Source organism: Capricornis sumatraensis, chromosome 4, assembly GCF_032405125.1.
Source record: "Capricornis sumatraensis isolate serow.1 chromosome 4, serow.2, whole genome shotgun sequence".
Taxonomy (NCBI): Eukaryota; Metazoa; Chordata; class Mammalia; order Artiodactyla; family Bovidae; genus Capricornis; species Capricornis sumatraensis.
In genome coordinates, this window is record NC_091072.1 from 128,767,516 (window position 1) to 128,793,143 (window position 25,628).

General features: G+C 36.3%; 1 protein-coding gene across 4 annotated transcripts in view; it reads left to right on the plus strand.

Annotated features, from left to right (window-relative positions):
- KRAS (KRAS proto-oncogene, GTPase) overlaps window positions 1-25,628 on the plus strand; it is a 43,912-nt gene that overhangs the window by 12,744 nt on the left and 5,540 nt on the right. For 2 of the 4 annotated variants that reach the window (XM_068972033.1, XM_068972036.1), the window contains exons 3-5: window positions 12,304-12,482; window positions 13,478-13,637; window positions 21,883-22,006. In XM_068972033.1, coding sequence (XP_068828134.1) covers window positions 12,304-12,482; window positions 13,478-13,637; window positions 21,883-22,002 — 459 coding nt within the window. In that variant the 3' untranslated portion in view covers window positions 22,003-22,006. Of the gene's footprint in view, window positions 1-12,303; window positions 12,483-13,477; window positions 13,638-21,882; window positions 22,007-22,227; window positions 22,229-25,628 lie in introns of all 4 variants that reach the window. The other 2 variants (XM_068972032.1, XM_068972035.1) reach the window with 2 other exon arrangements.

The following is a 25,628-nucleotide window of genomic DNA, read 5'->3' on the forward strand; positions in this document are numbered from 1 at the left end:
AACACCCTTGCTCCCTAATCAATACAGAAATCCTTCATAAACCTCAGAGTTTTAGCTCTTTTTCCCTGGATCTTATCTAGCTCCATTATATTTATTTTGAAATACAGTGAGTGGTTTTGGGAAAAGTAGTCCAGGTGTAGAAGTTCAGTTAGCTTTTTATAGGACTTTTCAATTTATAAAGGAATTTTCGTGGTCTTTAATTCTAACCTGTATACAAAGTCCTGTGTATTATTATTTACCCACTTTTATAGCTAAAGGAATGAGAGCTGAGAGAACACTAGAGATTAAGTAGTTTGTGCATACTCACACACCACAAGTGGCCTTCCCTGATGGCTCAGTGGGTAAAGAAGATTGCCTGCAGTGCAGAAGACACAGGAGATGTGGGTTTGATCCCTGGGTCAGGAAGATAACCCTGGAGAAGGAAATGGCAACCTACTCCAGTATTCTTGCATGGGAAATCCCATGGACAGAGGAGCCTCATGGGCTACAGTTCAAAGGGTCACAAAGAGTCGGACATGACTAAGCAACTGAACGCAGGCACACCACAAGTAAGTGGAGTTCTGCAGCTGCCACATATGCAAGGTTCAGGAGTATATCTCTAGTTTGGATGACTTTGGCCCTGAGCATCAGACCTGTGTGTCAAAGCTGCCTGCAGGTCATAGCACCAGAGCAACCTACAAACGTATGAAATTCAACATGCCTCAGATTGAACCCATCTTTTCCTTTCCCCTTCCTCTTAAGTGCTCATCTCTAAACAGTTAGCTGTGCCATTTAAAACAATGGAAATATAATTCACATAACATAAAATTCACCCTCTTAAAATGTACAGTTCAGTGGTTTTTAGTATATTCACAAAGTTACGCAACTATCACCATCACCCTATTTAAGTCTATACCAATTAGCAGTTATGACCCAAACCCTCCTCCAGTCAGCCCCTGGCAACTATCAATCCATTTTCTGTCTCTGTGGATTTGCCTATTCTGAATATTTCATTTAATTGAAATCATGCAATATGTGGCCTTTTGTGTCTGGTTTTCTTCATGTAGGATAATTTTTCAAGGTTCATCTACGTTGTCATGGTTCGATACTTCATTCCTCTTTATGGCTGAATAATATTCTCTTGTATGAATATTTCTTTATGTAGTCATCAGTTGATGGGCATTTGGATAGTTTCCTCTTTTGGGCTATTTTGAATGACAGTGCTGTAAACATTGCTGTAAGGGATATATGAAGGTTTTTCTGTCCGTTTCACCCATTAAATATTTATTAAAACTGTTTAATCTTCTCCATCTTACTACTGTTGCTGCCTTACTTCAGGTTCTTGTAAAAGCTTCTGAAACTCATCTTTCAGCCTCTAGTCTGGGCTCTTTCTATAATTTGCCATAATAATGCTGTGAACCATAATAATAGTGAATCATGTCAATTTGATCCTCCCCCTACTTAAAAACCTTTTCATGACTTAGTATACAGTGAAGTTCAAAACTTCTTAATATGGCTTATTAGACCCTCCATAACCTGACCTCTGCTTGATGGTGCAGTTTCACTTCTAATTGCCTATAGTCTCTTAGAGGGACTTCTTGGTTCCATGTACTGAGCATGCCCCTTCATGTTTCTGTGCAATCTCTGCGCCTTTCTGCCTGGAGTGGTCCTCCTGTTTTTCTTAATTCATATAAGCAAAGTGGATCTCTTCTTTTATTTGCCATCTTGTTCTACATAAGGCGTTTTGCATCCATTTCATTGAGTTGTAATCAGGTGTTTACATTCATAGCTCTTTCACCAGACCTAGTTCTTTGAGGTTAGAAACTTTATTAATGCCTGGCTCAGTATGATACCTAGTAGATTTTTAGTAAGTGTTCCTATGATGCAAGGGAGGAAGGAGTAGGTAGGTCTGAGCGACTTCACTTTCACTTTTCACTTTCATGCACTGGAGAAGGAAATGGCAACCCACTCCAGTGTTCTTGCCTGGAGAATCCCAGGGATGGCGGAGCCTGGTGGGCTACCGTCTATGGGGTCGCACAGAGTTGGACACGACTGAAGTGACTTAGCAGCAGCAGCAGGTGGGAATGAACTAAAAAATAAGCCTGTGTTGGTATGTCCCAAATTCTTTGTTTCTGTATTGTAATTCTAACATACCAGGCTATTGTATGTTTCTAGCTGTCTTTGAGAACTAGCTGTGTACACTTTTGATGATTTATAACCAGTGTATGGAATACACTTCCCTGATAGCTCAGTTGGTAACGAATCCACCTGCAATGAAGGAGACCCTGCTTTGATTCCTGGGTCAGGAAGATCCACTGGAGAAGGGATAGGCTACCCACTCCAGTATTCTTGGGCTTCCCTTGTGGCTCAGCTGGTAAAGAATCTACCTGCAATCTGGGAGACCTGGGTTCTGGGTTCATGTGTGTTCTTACACATACATCATTCTATGATAGAATCTTTTAGAAGGGTAACAGAATACTTGAGCATTGAAAGAGTAAAAGTTTCTCAATTTTTTCTGTTGGTGTTATAGAGCTGTACATGAAAAATACTTCAGTTCAGTTCAGTTCAGTTGCTTGGTCATGTCCGACTCTTTGCGACCCCATGAATCGCAGCACACCAGGCCTCCCTGTTCATCACCATCTCCCAGAGTTCACTCAGACTCACGTCCATCTTACGATAGCACAATAAGAAAATCTCACAAACATTTCAAAAGTAAATCCTCAAAGAATACATTAGCTGACATTTCCAGCAGCCCTGTTCATATTTACAAGAGCATCTGATGGAATCAGCAGCATGAAGATGGAGATTAAATGGGATAAGGCTTGTAATATGCTTATCACAGTATCCTACATATAAATAAGGGTTCAGTAAGCCTTGGCTGTCATAATTACTATTAATAGTAATATGATTACTCTTAGTAAAAGTTAATAATTTCTTTAGATTTTGTGTTTACTCATGACAGGGTTAACTGCCTTAGTGGAAAACTCAGCTGAATATGTTAGAAGATGAACATACTGAATAACTTGATTACTGTTAATTATAATAGAAAAATGACAAGATGAGGTCCTGATAGTGAATTTATCTCATTCTTGAAAGATTTATTCCTGACTTTCAAATTCCTCTGTTGGATCTACATACCAGTTTCTACACATAAAACAACACTTGAAGGCACTTTAATAAGTTGGAAGACACTTTAAAAAACTTCAGTTGGTTCAGTTCAGTCAGTCGTGTCCAACTCTTTGTGACCCCATGAACTGCAGCACACCAGGCCTCCCTGTCCACCAACTCCCAGAGTTCACCCAAACTTACATCCATTGAGTCAGTGATGCCATCCAACCATCTCATCCTCTGTTGTCCCCTTCTCCTCCTGCCCCCAATCTTTCCCAGCATCAGGGTCTTTTCAAATGAGTCAGCTCTTCGCAGCAGGTGGCGAAAGTATTAGAGTTTCAGCTTCAGCATCAGTCCTTCCAATGAGCACTCAGGACTGATCTTTAGGATGGACTGGTTGGATCTCCCTGCAGTCCGAGGGACTCAAGAGTCTTCTCCAACACCACAGTTCAAAAGCATCAATTCTTCTGTGCTCAGCTTTCTTTATAGTCCGACTCTCACATCCATACATGACTACTGGAAAAACCATAGCCTTGACTAGACAGACCTTTGTTGGCAAAGAAATGCCTCTGCTTTTTAATATGCTGTCTAGGTTGGTCATAACATTCCTTCCAAGAAGTAAGCGTTGTTTAATTTCATGGGTGCAGTCACCATCTGGAGTGATTTTGGAGCCCAGAAAAATAAAGTCAGCCACTGTTTCCACTGTTTCCCCATCTATTTCCCATGAAGTGATGGGACCAGATGCCGTGATCTTCTTTTTCTGAATGTTAAGCTTTAAGCCAACTTTTTCACTCTCCTCCTTCACTTTTCATCAAGAGGCCCTTTAGTTCCTCTTCACTTTCTGCCATAAGGGTGGTGTCATCTGCATATCTGAGGTGATTGATATTTCTCCCGGCAATCTTGATTCGAGCTTGTGCTTCTTCCAGCCCAGCGTTTCTCATGATGTACTCTGCATAGAAATTAAATAAGCAGGGTGTAAATATACAGCCTTGACATACTCCTTTTCCTATTTGCAATCAGTCTGTTGTTCCATGTCCAGTTCTAACTGTTGCTTCCTGCCCTGCATATAGGTTTCTCAAGAGGCAGCTCAGGTGGTCTGGTATTCCCATCTCTTTCAGAATTTTCCACAGTTTATTGTGATCCACACAGTCAAAGGCTTTGGCATAGTCAATAAAGCAGAAATCAATGTTTTTCTGGAACTCTCTTGCTTTTTCCATGATCCAAGGGATGTTGGCAATTTGATTTCTGGTTCCTCTGCCTTTTCTAAAACCAGTTTGAACATCTGGAAGTTCATAAAGCCTGGCTTGGAGAATTTTGAGCATTACTTTACTAGCGTGTGAGATGAGTGTGATTGTGGAGTAGTTTGAGCATTCTTTGGCATTGCATTTCTTTCAGTTCAGTTCAGTTGCTCGGTCGTGTCTAACTCTTTGCGACACCATGAATCGCAGCACGCCAGGCCTCCCTGTCCATCATCAACTCCCAGAGTTCACTCAAACTCATGTCCAACGAGTCGGTGATGCTGTCCAGCCATCTCATCCTCTGTCGTCCCCTTTCCCTCCTGCCCCCAATCCCTCCCAGCATCAGAGTCTTTTCCAGTGAGTCAACTCTTTGCATGAGATGGCCAAAGTACTGGAGTTTCAGCTTCAGCATCATTCCTTCCAAAGAACACCCAGGGCTGATCTCCTTTAGGATGGACTGGTTGGATCTCCTTGCAGTCCAGGAGACTCTAAAGAATCTTCTCCAACACCGCAGTTCAAAAGCATCAATTCTTTGGCACCCTGCCTTCTTCACAGTCCAACTCTCACATCCATACATGACCACTGGAAAAACCATAGCCTTGACTAGACGGACCTTTGTTGGCAAAGTAATGTCTGCTTTTGAATATGCTGTCTAGGTTGGTCATGCCTTTCTTTGGGTCATTGTGTACAAAAAAGATAAAAATCCCCAAAGGGCAAAGGACATAGGTTATGGGAATAAATATGACAAAGAAAAACTATGTAACATTACTAGTCCTTAAAGAGATTCTAAAACAATAGGGTTTTTGGTCTAACAAACTGAGAAAAATAATAATGTAAGACCTATTGTTGAGTGAGTGGTGATGAGATGAGTACACCGTTAATTATTATTGTTTTTTAATTAATGGAAAATTGCTTTACATTATTGTGTTGATTTCTGCCATACAACAATGTGAATCAGTCATAATTGTATATTAATATATAACCCCTCCCTCTTGAGCCCCCTCCCCTCCCCCCACCCTTCTCCTTTCAGTTCAGTTCAGTCGCTCAGTCGTTTCCGACTCTTTGCGGCCCCACGAATCGCAGCATGCCAGGCCTCCCTGTCCATCACCAACTCCCGGAGTTCACTCAGACTCACGTCCATTGAGTCGGTGATGCCATCCAGCCATCTAATCCTCTGTTGTCCCCTTCTCCTCCTGCCCCCAGTCCCTCCCAGCATCAGGGTCTTTTCCAGTGAGTCAACTCTTCACATGAGGTGGCCAGAGTACTGGAGTTTCAGCTTTAACATCATTCCTTCCAAAGAAATCCCAGGGCTGATCTCCTTCAGAATGGACTGGTTGGATCTCCTTGCAGTCCAAGGGACTCTCAAGAGTCTTCTCCAACACCACAGTTCAAACGCATCAATTCTTCGGTGTTCAGCCTTCTTCACAGTCCAACTCTCACATCCGTACATGACCACAGGAAAAACCATAGCCTTGACTAGGCGGACCTTAGTCCGCAAAGTAATGTAAAGCACCAGGCTGAGCTCCCTGTGTTAAATAGCAACTTCCACTGTCTATTTTATATGTGATAGTGTATGTATGTCCGTGCTACGTTCTCGATTCGCCCTACTCTCACCTTTCCTGACTGTGTCCATGTATCCACAAGCCTGTTCTCTATTAGCGTCATCAGTACTACTTTTTGAGATTCCATATATATGTGCGTTAATATGTAATAATTGTTTTTCTCTTTCTGATTTATTTCACTCTGTATAAGAGGTTCTAGGTTACTGACTCATATTCGTTCCTTTTTATGGCTGAGTAATATTTCATTGTATATATGTACCACATCTTTATGCATTTATCTGTTGATGGATATCTAGGCTGCTTCCAAGTCCTGGCTATTGTAAATATTGCTGCAGTGAACATTGGGATACATATGTCTTTTATAGTTATGGTTTTCTCAGGGTATATGCCCAGTAGTGGGATTGTGGGGTCATATGGTAGATTTATTCCTAGTTTTTTAAGGAATTTCCATACTGTTCTCGGCAGTGACTATATCAGTTTACATTTCTAAGAAGTATGCAGGAGGATTCCCTTATCTCCACATCTTCTCCAGCATTTATTGTTTGTAAATTTTTTGATGATGGCCATTCTGACTGGTGTGAAGTTTATAGTTTTGATTTGCATTTCTCTGATAATGAGCTTTTGATCTGTGGTATTAGAGAAGACTGTTGAGAGTGCCTTGGACAGCAACGAGATCAAACCAGTCAATTCTAAAGGAAATCAGTCCTGAATATTCATTGGAAGGACTGATGCTGAAGCTCCAATACTTTGGCCACCTGATGCAAAAAACTAGCTCATTGGAAAAGACCATGATGCTGGGAAAGCTTGAAGGCAGGAGGAGAAAGGGAAGACAGAGGAAGAGACGGTTGGATGGCATCAGGGACTCAATGGACATGAATTTGAGTAAACTCCGGGAGTTGATGGTGGACATGAAAGCCTGGCATGCTGCAGTCCATGGGGCTGGAAAGAGTTGGACAGGACTGAGCCACTGAACTGAATAATGAGCAGTGTTGAGCATCTTTTTTGGTGTTTATTGGCTGTCTGTATGTCTTCTTTGGAGAAATGTCTGTTTAGGTCTTCGCGCATGTTTTGATTGGGTTCATTTTTTTTAAGCTGTATGAGTTGCTTATATATTTTGGAGATTAATTCTCTGTTGGTTACTATGTTTGCAATTATTTTCTCCCATTTTCAGAATTGTCTTCATCTTGTTTATAGTTTTCTTTGCTGTGCAGAAACTTGTTTTACTGGGTCCTATTTGTTTATTTTTGGTTTTATTTCCATTAATCTAGGATGTGTGTTAAAGAGAATCTTCCTGCAATTTATGTCAAAGAGTGTACTGTCTGTGTTTTCCTCTAAGAGCCTTATAGTTTTTGGCCTTACATTTAAGTATTTAATCTGTTTTGAGTTTATTTTTGTATATGGTGTTAGGGAGTGTTCTTAATTTCATTCTTTTACATGTAGGTATTCAGTTTTTCCAGGACACTTATTGAAGACACTGTCTTTTCTCCGTTGTATATTCTTGCCTCCTTTGTCAAAGAAAAGGTGTCCATATATACGTGGGTTTATCTTTGGACTTTCTATATTGTTCTGTTGGTCCATATTAATTTTTTTGTGCCAGTACCATACTGTCATAGTATAGTTTGAAGTCAGGGAGGTTGATTCTTATCGCTGTTTTTATTTTTATAAGACTGTTTTATAGTGCCTGCATATGTTTACAGTGGAACGGTTTATTCATTTGTTCAACTACTGAATACCTACTGTGTTTAAGACTGACACACAGGGTACATAATAGTGAATAAAACAGATGCAAGCTGAACCATCCTGGAGTTTAAAGCCAAGTAGGGGATGTCGACTTGAATAATTACACATAAGTACATAGTTGCAAATTATAATATGATCACCAGCTGCTGTTAGAAGATATATTGTAGGACTAGCAACAACTGCTAGAGAGCAATTGTAGGAGATTGCATGAGACACAAGCACATTGGGCCAGGGTGATGGTGGTGAGTGCTTGGATTTGGAGTATATTTTGAAAATAGATAAGTGGCATAAGATTGTGGGTATTAAAAGTCTGTAATTTTGTGCTCTGTGGTAAAATGTTAAGTATATTTCTTAACTATAGTTTTTTGGAAGTAAACCGTATTTTCTTAGCATCCTTTACCGTAAGTAGCATTACTGTGTCAAAGACTATGAACATTTGTGTGGCTCTTGATAAGTACTATACTTGCTTTCCCAAAGGGCTGTACCTGTTAACTGTTATCACCAGAAATGTTTGGCTTCAGTCTGTGTTTAACTTTTGCCAGCGTAGTATATTTCATTTAGAAAAGTTTTTCTTTTTTAAATTAAAAAAATAGTACTTTAGCTGGGAATAAGGGGAAATTATGGAATAACTTTCCCTCATTTACTATTTTATTGTATTGAGTTAGTTTTTAAGTGACTTCGTTTTATCCTAGTTTCTAGAGGATGTTAGTAACATATGTACCTGACCTAAAAGTTTATTCTATATTATTAGTATTATTCTGGGAGTAACACTAATTAAAAATGTAGAGTCTTATTCCTTTTCTTGCTTTATCTTTAACTAGTTTCATTGTGGAATTTATGTGGTTTTAAACTGGCTATGCTTTATAACTTGTATTTTCTCAGTGATGATTTGTTTTTTACAAATAAAAGGAGTAATATATGTTAAGAGTACTTTAGATTTGTGATAAGGCATTTTATTAGCTTAGAGCAGGGCTGGCAAACTTCTGTTAAGCATCATTTGATTCTTTGTCACATAATCTTTTTTTTTTTTTTAACAATCAATTAGAAACCCAAAAACTATTCTTGGCTCATAGGCCACAGAAAAACAAGTGAGCAGGATTTGGCCTGTGGGCAGTAGTTTGCTTATTTAGGCTTTTCATCTTGGGAAAGTGTCACTGTTGATACATACATTTTTTCTTACCTCCATATACTTTTTTTCTATGGCTGCCCTGAAGCTGAAACAAACGCTCTAGTATTCACGTGTCATTTTTGTTGTGCTTGCTGTCTGCTTTGTCTTAAAACCTGTCAGTTCTTTTCAGATCACATCTCACCATGTAACACTTTTGTTCTTAAGTTTTTACCAAGTTGTATTGCCTTTTTATATAGCTCAGTGACTAGTTACGCTTCTAAGGATGACCCTAGTTACAATTAACTTGGGAAATACTGGTTTAAGTTTTTCAGTTCAGTCGCTCAGTCGCGTCTGACTCTTTGCAGCCTCATGAATTGCAGCACACTAGGCCTCCCTGTCCATCACAAACTCCCGGAGTTCACTCAAACTCATGTCCATTGAGTCGGTGATGCCATCCAGCCATCTCATCCTTTGTCGTCCCCTTCTCCTCCTGCCGCCATCCCTCCCAGCATCAGAGTCTTTTCCAGTGAGTCAACTCTTTGCATGAGGTGGCCAAAGTGGGTGTTTTTAACCTAAATCTATTCTCTGTAATTAGCAGATTCCACCTCATTGTTTATAGGCAGGTTGTAGATTATTTTTTTTTCAATAGCAGAATGTGAGTCAGAACCTTGCTGTCAGTATCTTTAGGGCTTAGAAGGGAAAAGATAATAGGAATGAACAGAAACTGCTTTCCCAGTTTCCCAGTCTCTTTGATGGAGTGTTCATCCTGGGAACATGCTATGAAATACATGCAGAAACTGCGGCTATTTTACATTACATACTTTTGATACACAGAGTGTTTGAAAATTTTGTAAATGGGAATTTACTGAGTTTGTTTTAGAGGCAGTATCTGTCATCACATGTGAGTGATCCTCCAGCCACGCCTTAGGTATAGATCTGTATGGCTCGAGAAACAACAGTCTTTAATTCATTGTTGATAGGAAATTTCAAAGACTAAAGAAACTATTAACCATAAGGTTAACTTGTGCTAGTATTGGCAAGTGAAGACTATGAGGAAAAGTCTTTAGTCTGTTTTACGTGCTCAGTAGCCACACTTGGGTAATGAATGGATTGACTTGAATACGCTGTACTTTGCTCTCAATTCCTGTTCTTTGATTATACCTCGAAAACACTTTTTTATTAAATAATTTATGATATACAGGAGTTCTTTCAAGTGGCTAAGGGAATTTTTTTTTTTTTTTTTTTGGTGTTTAATCGCTAAGTTGTGTCCAACTCTTTTAGGCTAAAATAAAATGTCAACCAAATATTCAAATCTTTGGTCAAGAGCTTCTTGTTTGGAAAATTATATATTCATCCTTTTTTTCTGACTAGTGAGACCAACAGCTTTTTATTATAGACATTTGGAAAATACAGTTTACTTTAAAAGATAAGCACAAGATCATAGTCTAATATGGTAATCTTTCACACTTTTTAAAATTAAGAGGCAAAGAAAGAAATACATTAAAAATAATATTTGTTACCAAAAAAGATAAGTAATCAATTATTTCTTAAGTTAATTCTTTCTATCAGAGACATACTCTGCTAACATTAATATACCTACCACCATGAATTTTTTAATGTATATATAGATATGTTTATACAGATGTGTAGAAATACTGGGAACATGTCACATGTGTATCTTAGAATACTTTGTATGCTGTGAACATTTTTTTCAGACATTTTACCAAAAAACATAATTTTTAATGACCACTTTTTAAATGATAGATTGGTTTGTAAAGTAATTCATGAACTAAAGGTGGAACAAGAAAAAACAGTGTCCTTAGGCTTATACTTTATATCCATTATTAGCCCTACCTCTGCTTCTATGACCTCACCTTACACCAGCTCTTTCCCTTATTTTTTGAAGTCTATTTTGGCAGACAGTGTGTGAAATCTTTTAGGCATGAGGATTAATCAAAAGGTTCCCAGGTGGCTCAGTGGTAAAGAATCTGCTTACCAATGCAGGATATGTGGGTTTGATCCCAGGGTTGGGAAGATCCTCTGGAGAAGAGACTGGTAACCCACTCCAGTATTCTTGCCTGGGAAATCCCATAGGTAGGGGAGGTCTGTCAGGCTACAGTCCATGGGGTCACAAAGAGTTGGACATGACTGAGTGACTGAGTAGATACACACAGACTAATCAAAAGTCAGAGGAAAGTCAAATTCATTTCAAGAGTCTGTTATGTTACTCACCCTCTTTTCTTTACTCCCTCTTTGAGTTGCAGTGTCTCTTAAGGTATCCAACTCTTTCTCTTTTCTTCTCTACTCCCTCTCTTTTTTACTAGGGATCTCACAGAATTTGCAGACAGAACAATCATTCTCTTTAGCAGTTTCATAGTATCTATCTGACTGTTAAATATTGTTCCCAGGACTGTAGAAATGGACTATGGAGGCTATGAAAATTCTCAGTATTGACCATTCTCTTATGAATTCCCTTGACCATAGGTAAAATAATTGCATGACAATTATTTGTAAGTTGCTTGGTTTTTCTTGCCACCTAAATCATCCAGAATAGTAAGAGTTGGTAGAGCTATCCCATTTTGTAATAATTATTTTTCTTTACAGAGAATTTTGGGTCTTTCTGTTCTCAGTCTGTGCACTTGCATTGTTGAATCTTCTTGTAACATCTTTTTTTTTAAAAAAAACTTTTAAAACCGTGGTAAGATACACATAAAATTTATCATTGCCATAATTTTAAGTGTACAGTTGAGTGACAATAAGTTAAATTCACAACATTGGACAACCATTAGCTCTGTTTCCAGAATTTTTTCCTCATCCCAAACTGAAACTCTGTGCCCATTAAATAATAACTCTCCAATTCCCGTGTCCTCAGCCCCAGGTAACCTCTTTCCTACTTTTTGTCTCTGTGACTTGACCTTTTCTAGGTATCTCAATATAAATGGAATCATATAATGTTTGTCTTATTGTGTCAGACTTCATTTAGCATAATGTTTTCAAGGTTCATCTGTGTTGTATAGCATATATCAGAATTGCATTTCTTTTTATGGCTGAATAATATTCCACTCAGTGTGTGTGTGTGTGTGTGTGTGTGTGTGTGTGTGTACAGTCATGCTGTCACACACATTTTATTTATCCATTCATTTTATCCAACAAACATTTGAGTTGTTTCTACATTTTAGCTATTGTAAGTAATGCTTTGACCATTGGCATACAAGTATTTGAGTTTCTGCTTTCAGTTCTTTTGTTAACATACCTAGGAATGGAATTGATGGATCGAGTTTCTCTGCATCCTTACTAGCACTTATTATATTACCTTTTTTTTTGTTTTAATAGCCACTCTAATGGGAGTGAAGTGGTAGCTCATTGTCATTTTGATTTGCATTTCCTGAATGAGGTTGAACATCTTTTCATGTACTTAATGGTCATTTGTGTATTTTCTTTAGAAACCTGTCTATTCAATTTGCCCAGTTTTGAATTGGATTGGTTTTTGTTTGTGAGTTGTGTCTAACACCTTTTTAGAAGCAAAAGGTGCACCATGATAACCCAGACTGTGTTTCTCCCTTCTCAGGATTCCTACAGGAAACAAGTAGTAATTGATGGAGAAACCTGTCTCTTGGATATTCTCGACACAGCAGGTCAAGAGGAGTACAGTGCAATGAGGGACCAGTACATGAGGACTGGGGAGGGCTTTCTTTGTGTATTTGCCATAAATAATACTAAATCATTTGAAGATATTCACCATTATAGGTGGGTTTAAGTTGAATAAACTGAATTGACATTGAGGAGTAATTGTATCTCCGTTCATTGAGTCTTTGCTAACTGCCATGCACAAATTATCTAATATAAAATAATTTTTGTGAGGTAGGTAATATCCCTGTTTTGCATATGAAATCTTATGGATTGAGCAGTTGAGCAGCTTGTTCCAGATCACACAGTGGCGATGCTGGAATTGAAAAGCAGGCCTGTTTGACTCTAAAACTGTGCTCTTAACCACTCTGTACTGGAGAAACAAAGCTTAATGCTAGATCCATCATAAAAATGAAAACCATGAACAGAAATGTGAAAAGATAATTGAGATGGCACCACTTGAATAGCCTTAAAAAATAAGTCCATTTAGTGTGGCATTTCTTGGAATCAAATAAATATTGGCTTTAGATAATTAAGGAAAAAACACAGCTCTGAAGTTAAAAGACAGAAGTGTTAATACAGTTTTTAAAGAATCTTGGTGAATTTGCATAAAATTGATTACTTTTATTAAAATAATTGTTCACATAGAAATAAAATCTTTCCACTTGGTGCTCTTTTTTAAGAATGGAAAGTTAAAAATATGTTAATGTTGTAAACCATGTTTTCATAAAAACATTAAAAACATTCTATATATGTATATTTAACAACATATACAGTATGTGTTTTTAAGATTATAATTTTAAAAATTAGGCATAGCACTTTTTTGGCCTAGCATTTTTCATTATTTCTGTTTTATCATTGTGACCTATCTGCATATGAACCTGTTAGACTGTAGTACTATTACATTTCTGGATATTTGATCTTTTAAAAGGCATAGAAGTTCTCTCTGTTTAGAATAGAGAAAAATAAGCAGAAGGAAGAGAAAGGAAAATTTGGTGTGATGGGAACTAGGAATTACATTAACAACCTTTATTTTATGAGACAAAGTTGTGAATAGTTTCTGAGAGATTTTTGTTACTAATTCCTATGCTATAACTTTTTTTTTTCCTCCCCAGAGAACAAATAAAAAGAGTTAAAGACTCTGAAGATGTACCTATGGTTCTAGTAGGAAATAAATGTGATTTGCCTTCTAGAACAGTAGACACAAAACAGGCTCAGGACTTAGCAAGAAGTTATGGAATTCCTTTTATTGAAACATCAGCAAAGACAAGACAGGTAAGTAAAATTGTAATAACAAGTCTGTCCTCTCAAACTATATCAAGTGATTTTAATCATTAATCACAGTTTACTAATATATATTCCAATAATGTGATTTTGGGAGCAGGAAGGCGTGAGCATTAATAAATGGACATACCTGATAGCATAACTGTTGATTTTTTTTTCCATTATACTAAAGTAGGAAGTAAAACAGTATTTACTTGGTAAATGTTCTCTAAAGGGTATGAGAGGGCAGTCCTCATTCCCGTGTCCATGTGTTATTTTTGGCTTTGGTTTCTTTCCACATTGAACAGTTCAGCACATCTTATAGTTAGGATTCAAGAAATGTGGGAATTTTTTTTTTTTTACTGTTTTATTTTTTTAAATTAAAAGGGAGACAAGTTTTGAGTTTCCTATTTTTGAAGTGCTTTTAAGAATATTATGTCATATGTTTCTAGATTAAATGTTATGTGTTTGGAGAATTTTACTTTGCTAGAATATTCTTTCAAAGGATATATTTGTTTTTCAGGGAAGTTTTTATTAAGGCAGGAGAATATTTAGAAAGCAAATAGAAATTCTCAGTTATTCATTTACTGTGTTGTTCTGAAAAAAAACACCACCACCACCAGAGTGATCCTGAATGTTGTTTCAAAAATTATTTTAAAAGTAACTTTTTCCCTAGGTAAAATTAATTGATATGATTTAACCTCTTTGTGTGAAATAAGAGTTTAACATATAGAATAAATAAATTCCTAGAAAGGAATATATAATGTTATGGAATACTGGTATGTTCCATACAAGGTGAACATTTGTTTGGGGCCTTGTCTGGTTATGGCCCGGAAAACCAATCTCATGGAATTTAACTTTATCATGCTAGAAGTTAAGAAAATTGATGAAAACTCATTACATGGTTAAACTTATAAAAACATCTTATAAATCTTTCACTGAATTTTGTAAAGGGATAAAAATTTTAAAAGTAAACTGTTACTCAGCTAGTATATATATGTCTGCTTCCCTGGTGGAAGATTATATGTACCACTTTCTAGTTGTACAAATTTGGTACACAGTAAAAAAAAAAATTCTATTTTAAGTCTTCATTTGGAATTAAAAGCTGAATTACTGTAGTTTTTAACCGTAATACAGGTTATCTCATTCTAAAACCTGATTTATAAGTTACAGAAATACTTGGTATATACATTACTTCATTTTACCTTGGAAGAATTAAGATTTTATTCATAGCATTCCCAAGTCCCAAAGGGAAGAGGTTTGATTTTTATCATCTTTGTACTGGTCTTCTCTGACTAGAATCCTGGATTTCGGTTAGGAAGTACTCAGAAAGCATGATTGTAACATTGTAACTTTTTCTCCCACTTTCATATGAACATTTTTCAGATATAAAATTGAAGGATTTTTACTGAAAGCATTTGCAAACCTGCTACCTAGATTTTACCATTAACATTTTATTAACTTATATTATTTATAACTTTAAAAATAAATATTTTAGATTGGGAGATATATTAGTTTACATTGTACAAAGGAAAGAAAAAAGCCTAATAAGAGACTTTGCCTGATGTTGTAAAGGGCTGCAAATAAAGCTGTACTTCTCATACTTTAATATGCATAAGAATCAAGTGGGCTTCTTATTCAAATCCAGATTCTAATTCTGAATTAGAATTAGGGTCTAGGTTGGAAGCTGTGATTCTACATTTTTAACAAGCTCGCAAGTGATGCTGACTTTGGTACATGGACCACATCTGGAGTGGAAAGGTAATAAAGGACAGAAAAAGAAGTCCTGTTACTTCTGCAGTGTTACCCTCCACTCTTATTTGATATAAGAGCCTGAAATAGTTGTGTCTTTCCTTGTTGTATGGTTACTACCTCAGAAGTAATATTGATTCTTAGTGTTTGACATTAATACTTTAATACACCACAGCATTCATAACTAATCGGAAAACTACCTGATTTCCTTTTAAAATAGATTTTTAGGTTTTATACTGGTTTTTGTGGAGGGAGGGGTAGGGAAGGTAATTAGGTATGTGATACCTAGTGGATTAACCTGAATTTGTTTTGTAGACATTTTTATGGATCATCGAATTAAAATATACATGATATATTACAAAGAAATACTTGTACGTTATTCCTTAACCTTCTAGCCCTCAGCTTTTCTTATATTTATATCCTGTTTTATTGATCTGGTTATGTAATTTATGGTGCTGAACTACAACTTTGATATTTAGTTTCTGATCTTTGATTTCTGTATTATATGGACTTGTTGATTTGTCTCTCAAAAGTTAATTCATTTCTTTCTGTTGAAATTAATTTGATATTTGCATGCTCTTAGAAGACTTGAATTAACTATTCCAAGTAATTGAGAAAATGAAATATGTAAATTTTTATAAATTTTAATTTACATCTCCAGTTTTTGTGAAAATTTGAAGCCCTATTTTCTGGAGAACATTTTGATATTCATCTCCTATTACTTGTTTATTATTTGAGCAAAATGAATATGCATATCCTCATTGTAGTTTATCAGCAGCTACTTGTTTAATGCCCTGTTTTGGTCTTGAGCATGAACTTAAAACACAAAACAAGAGAAAGTTGTATTCAAGTTAGTAGGAACAGGACATGCATTTAGAACTTTTATAGATAAAAGTCAGGGGCTGGCAAGCTTTTTCTGCAGAGGGTCAGATGATAAATACTTTAGGCTTTTGGGCCCCAAGTGATATCTGTTGCCTTTTTTTTTTTTTCTTACAGCTCTTTAAAAATGCAAAAATCAGTCAGCTTGTGGGCAGTACAAAAATATAGGCTGTGGCTGCATTGGGCTTGTGGGTTGTACTGTGCTGATTGTTGATTATCTAGGGAACTGTATTCTTTGACCAGACATGAGAAGTTAGGTCAGACTTTCAACTTAAATTTTATAGGCTAACATTAGTAATTTTAAAGTAAAATTTACATATTCTGTGAAAGAGAAGTAGGAGTTTTACTCTAGTATTTTTAAGGTAAGGGTTGCAGACTATATATTTTACCAACTTAATTTGTTTCTTATTTTAAAAAGCCCATTTTTATGGCTAAGATACAATTCTATTATATTTTTATAAAATTATAGTTTGCAGCTATCATTTTAGTCCACATCTGAAAGGCCAAAGAAGTTTTTGTTTCTGCAGTTAGGCTGCATCGGGTTCCTGTGTTCCAAGTGTATAATAAAGTCTGCTGTCTAGATGACATTTTTCTGGCCTCTTTGGGCAGTGCATGGCAGTGTTCACAAAGGCTGTTGAAACCAAATTGTTGACACCATGGTAATCAGCAGTGTGTTTTCCAGTCTGCTAAAATCAAAAGTGGGGAGCATTCAGGAAAATGGATGATAAAAGCAGAATTTTCTGAGTATCTGTTACTTCTGATTCAGCTTTTTTGCTTTCTGGAGGTCTCAATTTGAGCATAATGTGAAAATTTGTTTTATGAACTTAAAAATGTTTTAAATTAAAAAAAATTTTTTTTAATTAAAAATATCAGTTTTCTGTTTTGTTGTTGTTAATTTCTAGATACATAAATTTAGTTTTTGGGAGACCTCCGTTAAAGAAAGCTTATGATCAAACTGTTTTAACAAAGCAAACCAAACAAAAAACATTCTTATGTGCCACATTTCTCTGTTTACCAGTAGTTGGGGTTGTGTACAAAAGATTGATATTTTGAACTTTGCTTTTTATGAGTTCAGTTCAGTTCAGTCACTCAGTCGTGTCCGACTCTTTGCGACCCCATGAATTGCAGCACGCCAGGCCTCCCTGTCCATCACCAACTCCCGGAGTTCACCCAGACTCACGTCCATCGAGTCCGTGATGCCATCCAGCCATCTCATCCTCTGTTGTCCCCTTCTCCTCCAGCCCCCAGTCCCTCCCAGCATCAGAGTCTTTTCCAGTGAGTCAACTCTTCACATGAGGTGGCCAAAGTACTGGAGTTTCAGCTTTAGCATCATTCCTTCCAAAGAAATCCCAGGGCTGATCTCCTTCAGAATGGACTGGTTGGATCTCCTTGCAGTCCAAGGGACTCTCAAGAGTCTTCTCCAACACCACAGTTCAAAACCATCAATCCTTCGGTGCTCAGCCTTCTTCACAGGTCCAACTCTCACATCCATACATGACTACTGGAAAAACCATAGCCTTGACTAGACAGACCTTAGTTGGCAAAGTAATGTCTCTGCTTTTGAATATACTATCTAGGTTGGTCATAACTTTTCTTCCAAGGAGTAAGCGTCTTTTAATTTCATGGCTGTGGTCACCATCTGCAGTGATTTTGGAGCCCCAAAAAGTAAAGTCTGACACTGTTTTCACTGTTTCCCCATCTATTTCCCACGAAGTGATGGGACTGGATGCCATGATCTTCATTTTCTGAATGTTGAGCTTTAAGCCAACTTTTTCACTTTCCACTTTCACTTTCATCAAGAGGCTTTTTAAAACTAGACAAAACAATTAACCGAGGACCTGCTGTGCACCAATGCATAGCATAGCCTCCGAAGCAGCTCAGTAGTTCCTGAGGTAGGTTATCGTTCGGCAAGGTTTCTTTCCAATTCAGTGATGCACAGTTGCTTTTTAGAATACATCTTGTTCCTCCCATTGCTCTCCCCCAAGAAGGCTAGAAGAGGGGTGGCAGAGGATGAGATGGTTGGATGGCATCACTGACTCAATGGACATGAACTTGAGCAAACTCCAGGAGATAGTGAAGGACAGGGGAGCCTGGTGTGCTGCAGTCCATGGGGTTGCAAAGAATTGGACAGAACTTAATGACTGAACAACAGCACAGGAAGGCTAGTATTCTTGCATCTGTCTACAGTTCAGGTATTTGAAGTGTTATTTCATTGAAAGAGTTTTGGCAGGTAGTAAACTGTTCAACTGGAACAAGTACTTGTTTAAAATTGAATTGGTTAGTGAAAGCATTACAGGCACCAGGATACAGAATGATGTGGTTAACAGTTCTTTCTCATACTGAAGTGCTGTATTTCCATAGTCTCCACAGTATGTTTTCAGATAATGACTGAGCTGAAAGTAATGTCAAATCTCTTGATTTAAGAAAATGTACAAATATATCTTTAAAAACTTACTTTAAATTTACATACATAGATACATGCACTTTTGCTCCTACAGTACGCACTTGTGTCTCAATTGTTTAATCAGTGAGATCTGAAGATGAGTATTTTGTGGCAACAAGCCATAGTCTCAAGAATAAATCATTGTGTGCTGGTTAAGACCTTAGCAACTAGCCATAGTAGGTATTAAACATCTGTTTTGGCTGTGCTTAATCTTTTAAAATTACCTACAAATTCTGGAATATGAAACCAGTGTTTTGCGCCAGTGGTTTAAGGTACATACGAGGATCAGTAATGTTCTCTTCATGTCAGTATGACTTTAAAGCATATTATCAAGAAATAAGTAATTAAGTCTGAGAAAATATGGTAAATAACAGATTCTTTAAAATCTAATTTAAATTTTCTATTAGTAAAGATGAGAAATGAAAAAGTCATTCTGGAATAACTATTTCTTGGTGGTGTTAATTATCTTAGCCTCTGAGGTCCTGATACTGAATTCTTGGTGGCGGGTAGTATAGTTCTTTTTAATTATTGGCTTCCAACTCTCTCTCTGCATTGCTGGAAACAAAAATCATATATTCTGATATTGGTGATGGGATGTGCATACTTAAAAAGCAGACACATTCAAACTAGTTTTAGAAATAAATTACAATCAAAATTTGCTTCTGCTAAATTAGTAGAGCAACAAAACCCTGTTTTTTCCCTCCATCATAGAATATTTCAGTACTTCTACATTGACCTTATACCTTCTTTTTTAAACAGGAATGAGAGTTTTTATTCTTAAAAATATGAGCTTTACTTGGTTTGTTTTATTTGTATATACATATATTTGAAATTTCTTGCATTAATTTTCAAATTGAAAAGAGAATCATTTGTGAAGATATCTTAAGTGTCAGCACAGGCTTTATATTTTATATGCATTACTAAAGCTCTTTTAATACCTTAATTATTTATATAATAATGAGAATAGTAATTTCTTAAAAACAGACCCTCTCCTCTTAGACAGTAGTGATAAATACAAAATATTAAAAATTTTATATATGGGTGCATGTGGCTGTCTCATTTAAAGTACCAACATATTTAATGATATCAGAAAATAGTTGGAATTTTTATTTTGTAGTTGGCTTAGTTACCTAGTTGATTAAATTGATTTCATTAAAAGTATACAGATTTTTATATCACAAGTTGATACAATAACTTCAGAGGTACATTTTAATATATAATTAACATTATTTAAATCCCTACTTAACTAAAACTTAATTTTATGAATTTTAAATTAAAGTTTTACTTCAAAGATAAATTACTGAGTTCCACTGAAGCAGTTCTTAATACATTCTAAAGATTTATAAGCATTAATATTGCTATAAAAATTGAGATGCCCCTTTTCTTTTCCTTAACTGATGTAAGCAGTGGATGTGTGATGATGTATGTATGCTAAGGTTAAACTTTAGCTGTTGGTTTACTTAAGTTAATACTTAAATGGCTGATTCTCTGTGCTTGACTGAATTTAAAACTGCAGATCATATTTTTGGTACAAATTAGCTTTTTAGGTGCTGGGTCCATTTTGTCACATTTGGTTTATAGAAAGACTGGTGTTACCAATTGCAGAGACTTAAATATGCCACTTCCCATAGTGAGTAATTCTATCTTAAAATTGAAAGAACAGATTAAGTTTAAAAAAATATATACAGTAAAATAAACCACTAACATTTTAAAAGCACATCTTTCTTTCAGAAGAATGGAACATGTCTTTTAAGTTAATTTGTACCACATGTAAATTAATGCGTGCTTAAGTCACATCAGTCATATCTGACTCTTTGAGACCCCATGGACTGTAGCCTGCCAGGGTCCTCTGTCCACGGGATTCTCCAGGCCAGAAAACTGGAGTGGGTTGCCATTCCTTCTCCAGGGGATCTTCCCAGCCCAGGGATTGAACCCACGTCTCTTACGTCTCCTGCATTGATAGAGATGGATTCTTTACCATTACCATTAGTGCTGCCTGGGAAGCCCTATGTAGGTTAATGTTTGTGTTAGTATTTCTTTTTAGAACTACTAAAGAATTCCTAATATTTTTGAGAATATACTTTAAAGAAAATTTTAAGATATTTTTAATATTTTAAAAAAATACTTTTAAGTGTTCTTAATACTTTTAAGAAATTAATATTTCTTTTTTTAGATGTAAGCTTCTACTTTGGTGGTTACATTCTTCTGGACAAACTAACAGTACAGTTAATCTAAACATTTTGTCCTCTTGGCTACTGTCTAATTTTCTAGACTAGAAAAGACATAAAATATCTCCCTATGGGCATATATGATTGTGTTTGTTGTCGTAGCTTTCTCACCATAGCCTTAAGCAGAAGAAGTCCCCTTGGCTCCTGCGGAGTGTGTAAATTAGAAGATATAAAGCCAGGACATTGGGTATTGTTCTAAAAATTATTTTTTAAGACTTGTAGTACGGATACAAAATTATATTGCTCCTATTTTGTATTTTTTAAACGATTAAAAATATTTTCATTTTATGGTAAGTAGCCCTCATTTAGCATTTTTATTTAAATAGTGCAGTTCTCGATCCACAAAAGTCCCAGTCTCGGTTCCATTTGTGGGCTCTAGAAATTGACTGGACAGTTGCAATTGAAGATAGTGAAGTTCAATCACAATTGAACTTGTGATTCCAGTCTCTTGACCCAGCTATATTTTGAGGTGTTGTGTGCATGTTTGTGTGTGTGTGTTTAAACAAAGGTCTGACTATCCCTTTTGTACCATTTTTCTCCTCACTCCTGACTCAGAGCAGGGGTGGGGATCAGTGGTACAAAAATAACTTGTTTTCCCTAAGTCAGAGAAATAATTTAAATCTAACTTCAGTTTAGACTTTGATTTAATTCTGTGACTAACAAACTAAAATGATTGCATTAATTGATATACAGGTACTAATAACACATGTACTTCAAAATTTTAAAAAAATTCTTATCCCATTACAAAACAAAACTTGACTTCAAAGAACAAATCCCAATTTATGCCCTATTTTAATACTGAATCCCCAGTTCTATTCAAACAGTCTGATGTCTGTTTGAAAAAAGAAAATGCTCAAGTAAAGCTCAAACTTTCAAATTTCGTGCACATGGCTATCCCAATAAATTACTATTACCAATGAAGCAGACTTTAAAGAAGTTGTGTTTTACAATGCAGAGAGTGGAGGATGCTTTTTATACATTGGTGAGAGAGATCCGACAATACAGATTGAAAAAAATCAGCAAAGAAGAAAAGACTCCTGGCTGTGTGAAAATTAAAAAATGCATTGTAATGTAATCTGGTAAGTTCAGCATATTAATTTTGGCAGAAAGCATATGTTTTTCATAGCTAACAAAGTAGCAACCACATGAGATCTACTTTGGTGTGGGATTCTAATTTGAAGTATTAAAAAAATAAACATGTAGTTTGCTTCCACAGTCAATACATTTATTTTTAATCTAATGGGTATTAATTATAATTGAGGCAGATTTTGATGGCTATAGACTATTCTACATTTGTCAGGGTCTTGAGAGACAAAATATGCCGTATCATATAGCAGAGTTGAATGGCCCAGAAGGTGGGAAAGGATCACTCATACAGAGTATGTTTTCTTTTGGACATTCCACAGGCAGGTACTTATTCTGTCTCTGCTCTCTTAATGTAGTGACATCAGCATCACTTCTTTACCCAAGTGAGAAACCTGGGAGTCTTGGGATGACTCCCTACTTTTCATATCCATTTGGAGGCAACCACAAATTTCTGTTATGATGTTACCCTCTTAACTTTTTTTTACATTTATTTATTTTTGGCTGTGCTGGGTCTTCATTGCTGCGCACAGGCTTTTCTCTATTTGCAGTGAGCAGGGGCTACTGTCCAGTCGCAGTGCATGGGCTTCTCATTGTCATCGCTTCTCTTGTTGCAGAGCATGGGCTCTAGGGCACATGGGCTTCAGTACTTAATGCACGTGGGCTCAGTAGTTGCCACTGTTGGGCTCTAGAGCACAGGCTCGATAGCTGTGGCACCACGGGCTTAGTTGCTCCATGACATGCTGAATCTTCTGAATCAGGGATCAAACCTCCATCTCCAGCACTGGCAGGCAGATTCTTTACCATTGAGCCACTAGGGAAGCCCACATTCTAACTTCATCACATCATTAGTTCAGACTTCTATCATTTCTTGCTGGGATTGTTGAAACCTCTTACTTGGTTTACCTTTTGCTGCCTTCATTCACAGTGCAACCAGAGAGATATACCTAAAAGGTTTCATAGAATACATATGGCTCCTTAACACCTTCCTTCCCCTCTCACCTTTGGTTTTATCTCTAAAAAACTCCTTGACTGAACTTTTTTTGTCCTCTTGTAAATCAGCACTATGTTACTTCTTACCTTCCCTTAAGTATTGGCTGTTGCTCTTGTTTGGAATGCTACTGTTCTTACCCCCTAGTTTTACTAGTTAGCACACTTTCATGCTTGTCTAATCTGTTCTCTAAGAATCTTCTTTAAACCACCAGTAGACTGGGCATAATGCCCTTCTTGTGTATTCCCAGTTTATTGCTCTTAACTGTTACACACTTTCTGTGTTAAAGTGACATAACCTATGTTTGATTCCTATACAGTAAGAATTTTAGAGAGCTAGAATCTCATATTTCTAATCTTTGTATGTCCGTGGCCTAATGAGGTTCCTGGCACACAGGAGCTGCCCAGTTGGATTTATTGAGTGGAATTTCTCAATTTCCTTTCTAGACCAACCCATATTAAACTTGATTTTCCTTAGAAAATATTTCCCTCAATAGATGACATAAAGTTCACGCCAAAGCTTAAGGTTTTGATGCATATTATTTGTAATATATAATGTTCTGGGAGAACATGAAATAAAATTGGAGGATATCATTTATTGTGCTGATTAAACTAAAGGTTGGTGTTCTTCGTATGAGTCGAAGGTCTGAAATAATGTATCTTCAAAAATATACTTCGGAATAGTAGATTAAGTTCCAAAGATGATATGTGGTATGTTACAAACTAAACTCAGATGAAGAAACAAAGCAAAATTAATGACCAGCATTAATTTTTATTGATTTATGAACTCAATATTTTTTGAGCATCACTGTACAAAATAATATTTAATTTAGAAGTGATAAAACCCAGCATTGGGATGCAATCTGAAAAGTAAAACTTCTGAAATAACAGCATTTATGACCAGAGTTAAGTGCTAGTCTTTTTTCTTCCTGCTCTGTTATTATTAGATGATTTTTAAAGTGGAACTATTTAGAGTAAAATAAGCTTTATGCTTCAGTTTTTATTTGAAACAGATGACAGTGTATACTTTTCTAAAATCTCAAATTTGTGCAAACTATTTCAGTGACTGTAGTGTAAATGTCAAATTGTTGGGCATGATGAATCTTTTTCAGTGATCATGAATAGCATTTTATATAAGGAAAAAATTGTACTTGCTAATACCTAAATTTTTAAATAAAGATATTTTTACAAAATTAATTTGACAGTGATAAATATATGCAAATTAGTTTTTCTTAGTCCTAAAATGATGGGTTTGAACAAAATAACCCTAGTGGTATCCTGTTTTGTCTTCTTTACATGTATATGAAAATGATTAGTTCCCACGTGAAAAAAAGGCATCCATTGCCCTGTTTTGATCAATTTTAATATTTTACTAATCATTAAAATTAATAAGATTTTATAGAAAGGAGAGTTCAGTCCAATATAAACTATTTGTCAGAATCTTAGAAGAAGGTAATGTAATCAAATTCTCCCTTCATTGCCTCCTAAATGATTATATATTGTTTTCACCTTAGGGTGTGTCTCCTCTGTATCTGTCTCATGGTTTTTCATTTTGTCTACTTGAACACATTGATGTTTTTCTTCATTATAAAAACTGTTGAAGTAGACTACATAAGGATGTGTGATCGAAGGGAATTTGTGAAGGGTAAGGGAGTTAGAATAGATCCTCTCTTAAGATTCCATCCCGTTCTAATAGTTTATGTTTATAAATTAGTCAGGGTTGGTATTGTTTATAAGAAAATAATTATTCTTTATTGTGTCATTGGAAGTTTTTTGCTCTTTATGTGTTAACATGAAGATTTATATAAATGAAGCCTTGATTGTATTGCTGATGAACTGTCCACCTACATTTCCTCTCTCCTGTGGGTGAAGCAGAAGCATAGGTTGTATCAGTAATGGTATCAGTAAGTGGGGAACATCAACTGAAGTTTGGGGGCTTCACTGGGAACTTCTACTCACTAGTGTTCAAATCAATAATGCTGGGTTTTATACCACTACTATTGTTTAAATGTGAGCAAGCCTTTCATTCCCACTCTGTTTAATTCTTTAAAAACATTGCTAATACTTTTATAAATTTTACATAAAATGTGAAAATCAGTTAAATGTAACTTGCATGGAAATGCCCAGAATTAATTTAGTTATTGAAATATTAATTGTAGAAGATCTTAGTAATGCATACAAGAGAATTATCTGTTAAATTTTCAAGATAAAATAATGAATGTGTTTCTGTTCGTATTCGACAGAAGTGGTTAAAATGAGTAAAAAGCCAGCTTTTGTTGTTCTTGAAGTGGCTTGATTTATACAACTTTGTTGTGTATTTGTTCCTGAGACTCCCTCTAGTGTCTAGGTTTGAAAACATCATCAAGTTAACAGGCATTTGATGACAGTTACTGGGGCTTCCCTGGTAGCTCAGCTGGTAAAGAATCCACCTGCAATGCAGGAGACCCTGGTTTGATTCTTGAGTCAGGAAGATGCCCTGGAGAAGGGATAGCCTACCCAACTACAGTATTCTTGGGCTTCCCTGGTTGCTCAGACGGTAAAGAATCCACCCGCAACGCAGCAGACCTGGGTTCAATCCCTGGATAAGGAAGATCCCCTGAAGGAGGGCATGGCAACCCACTTCAGTAT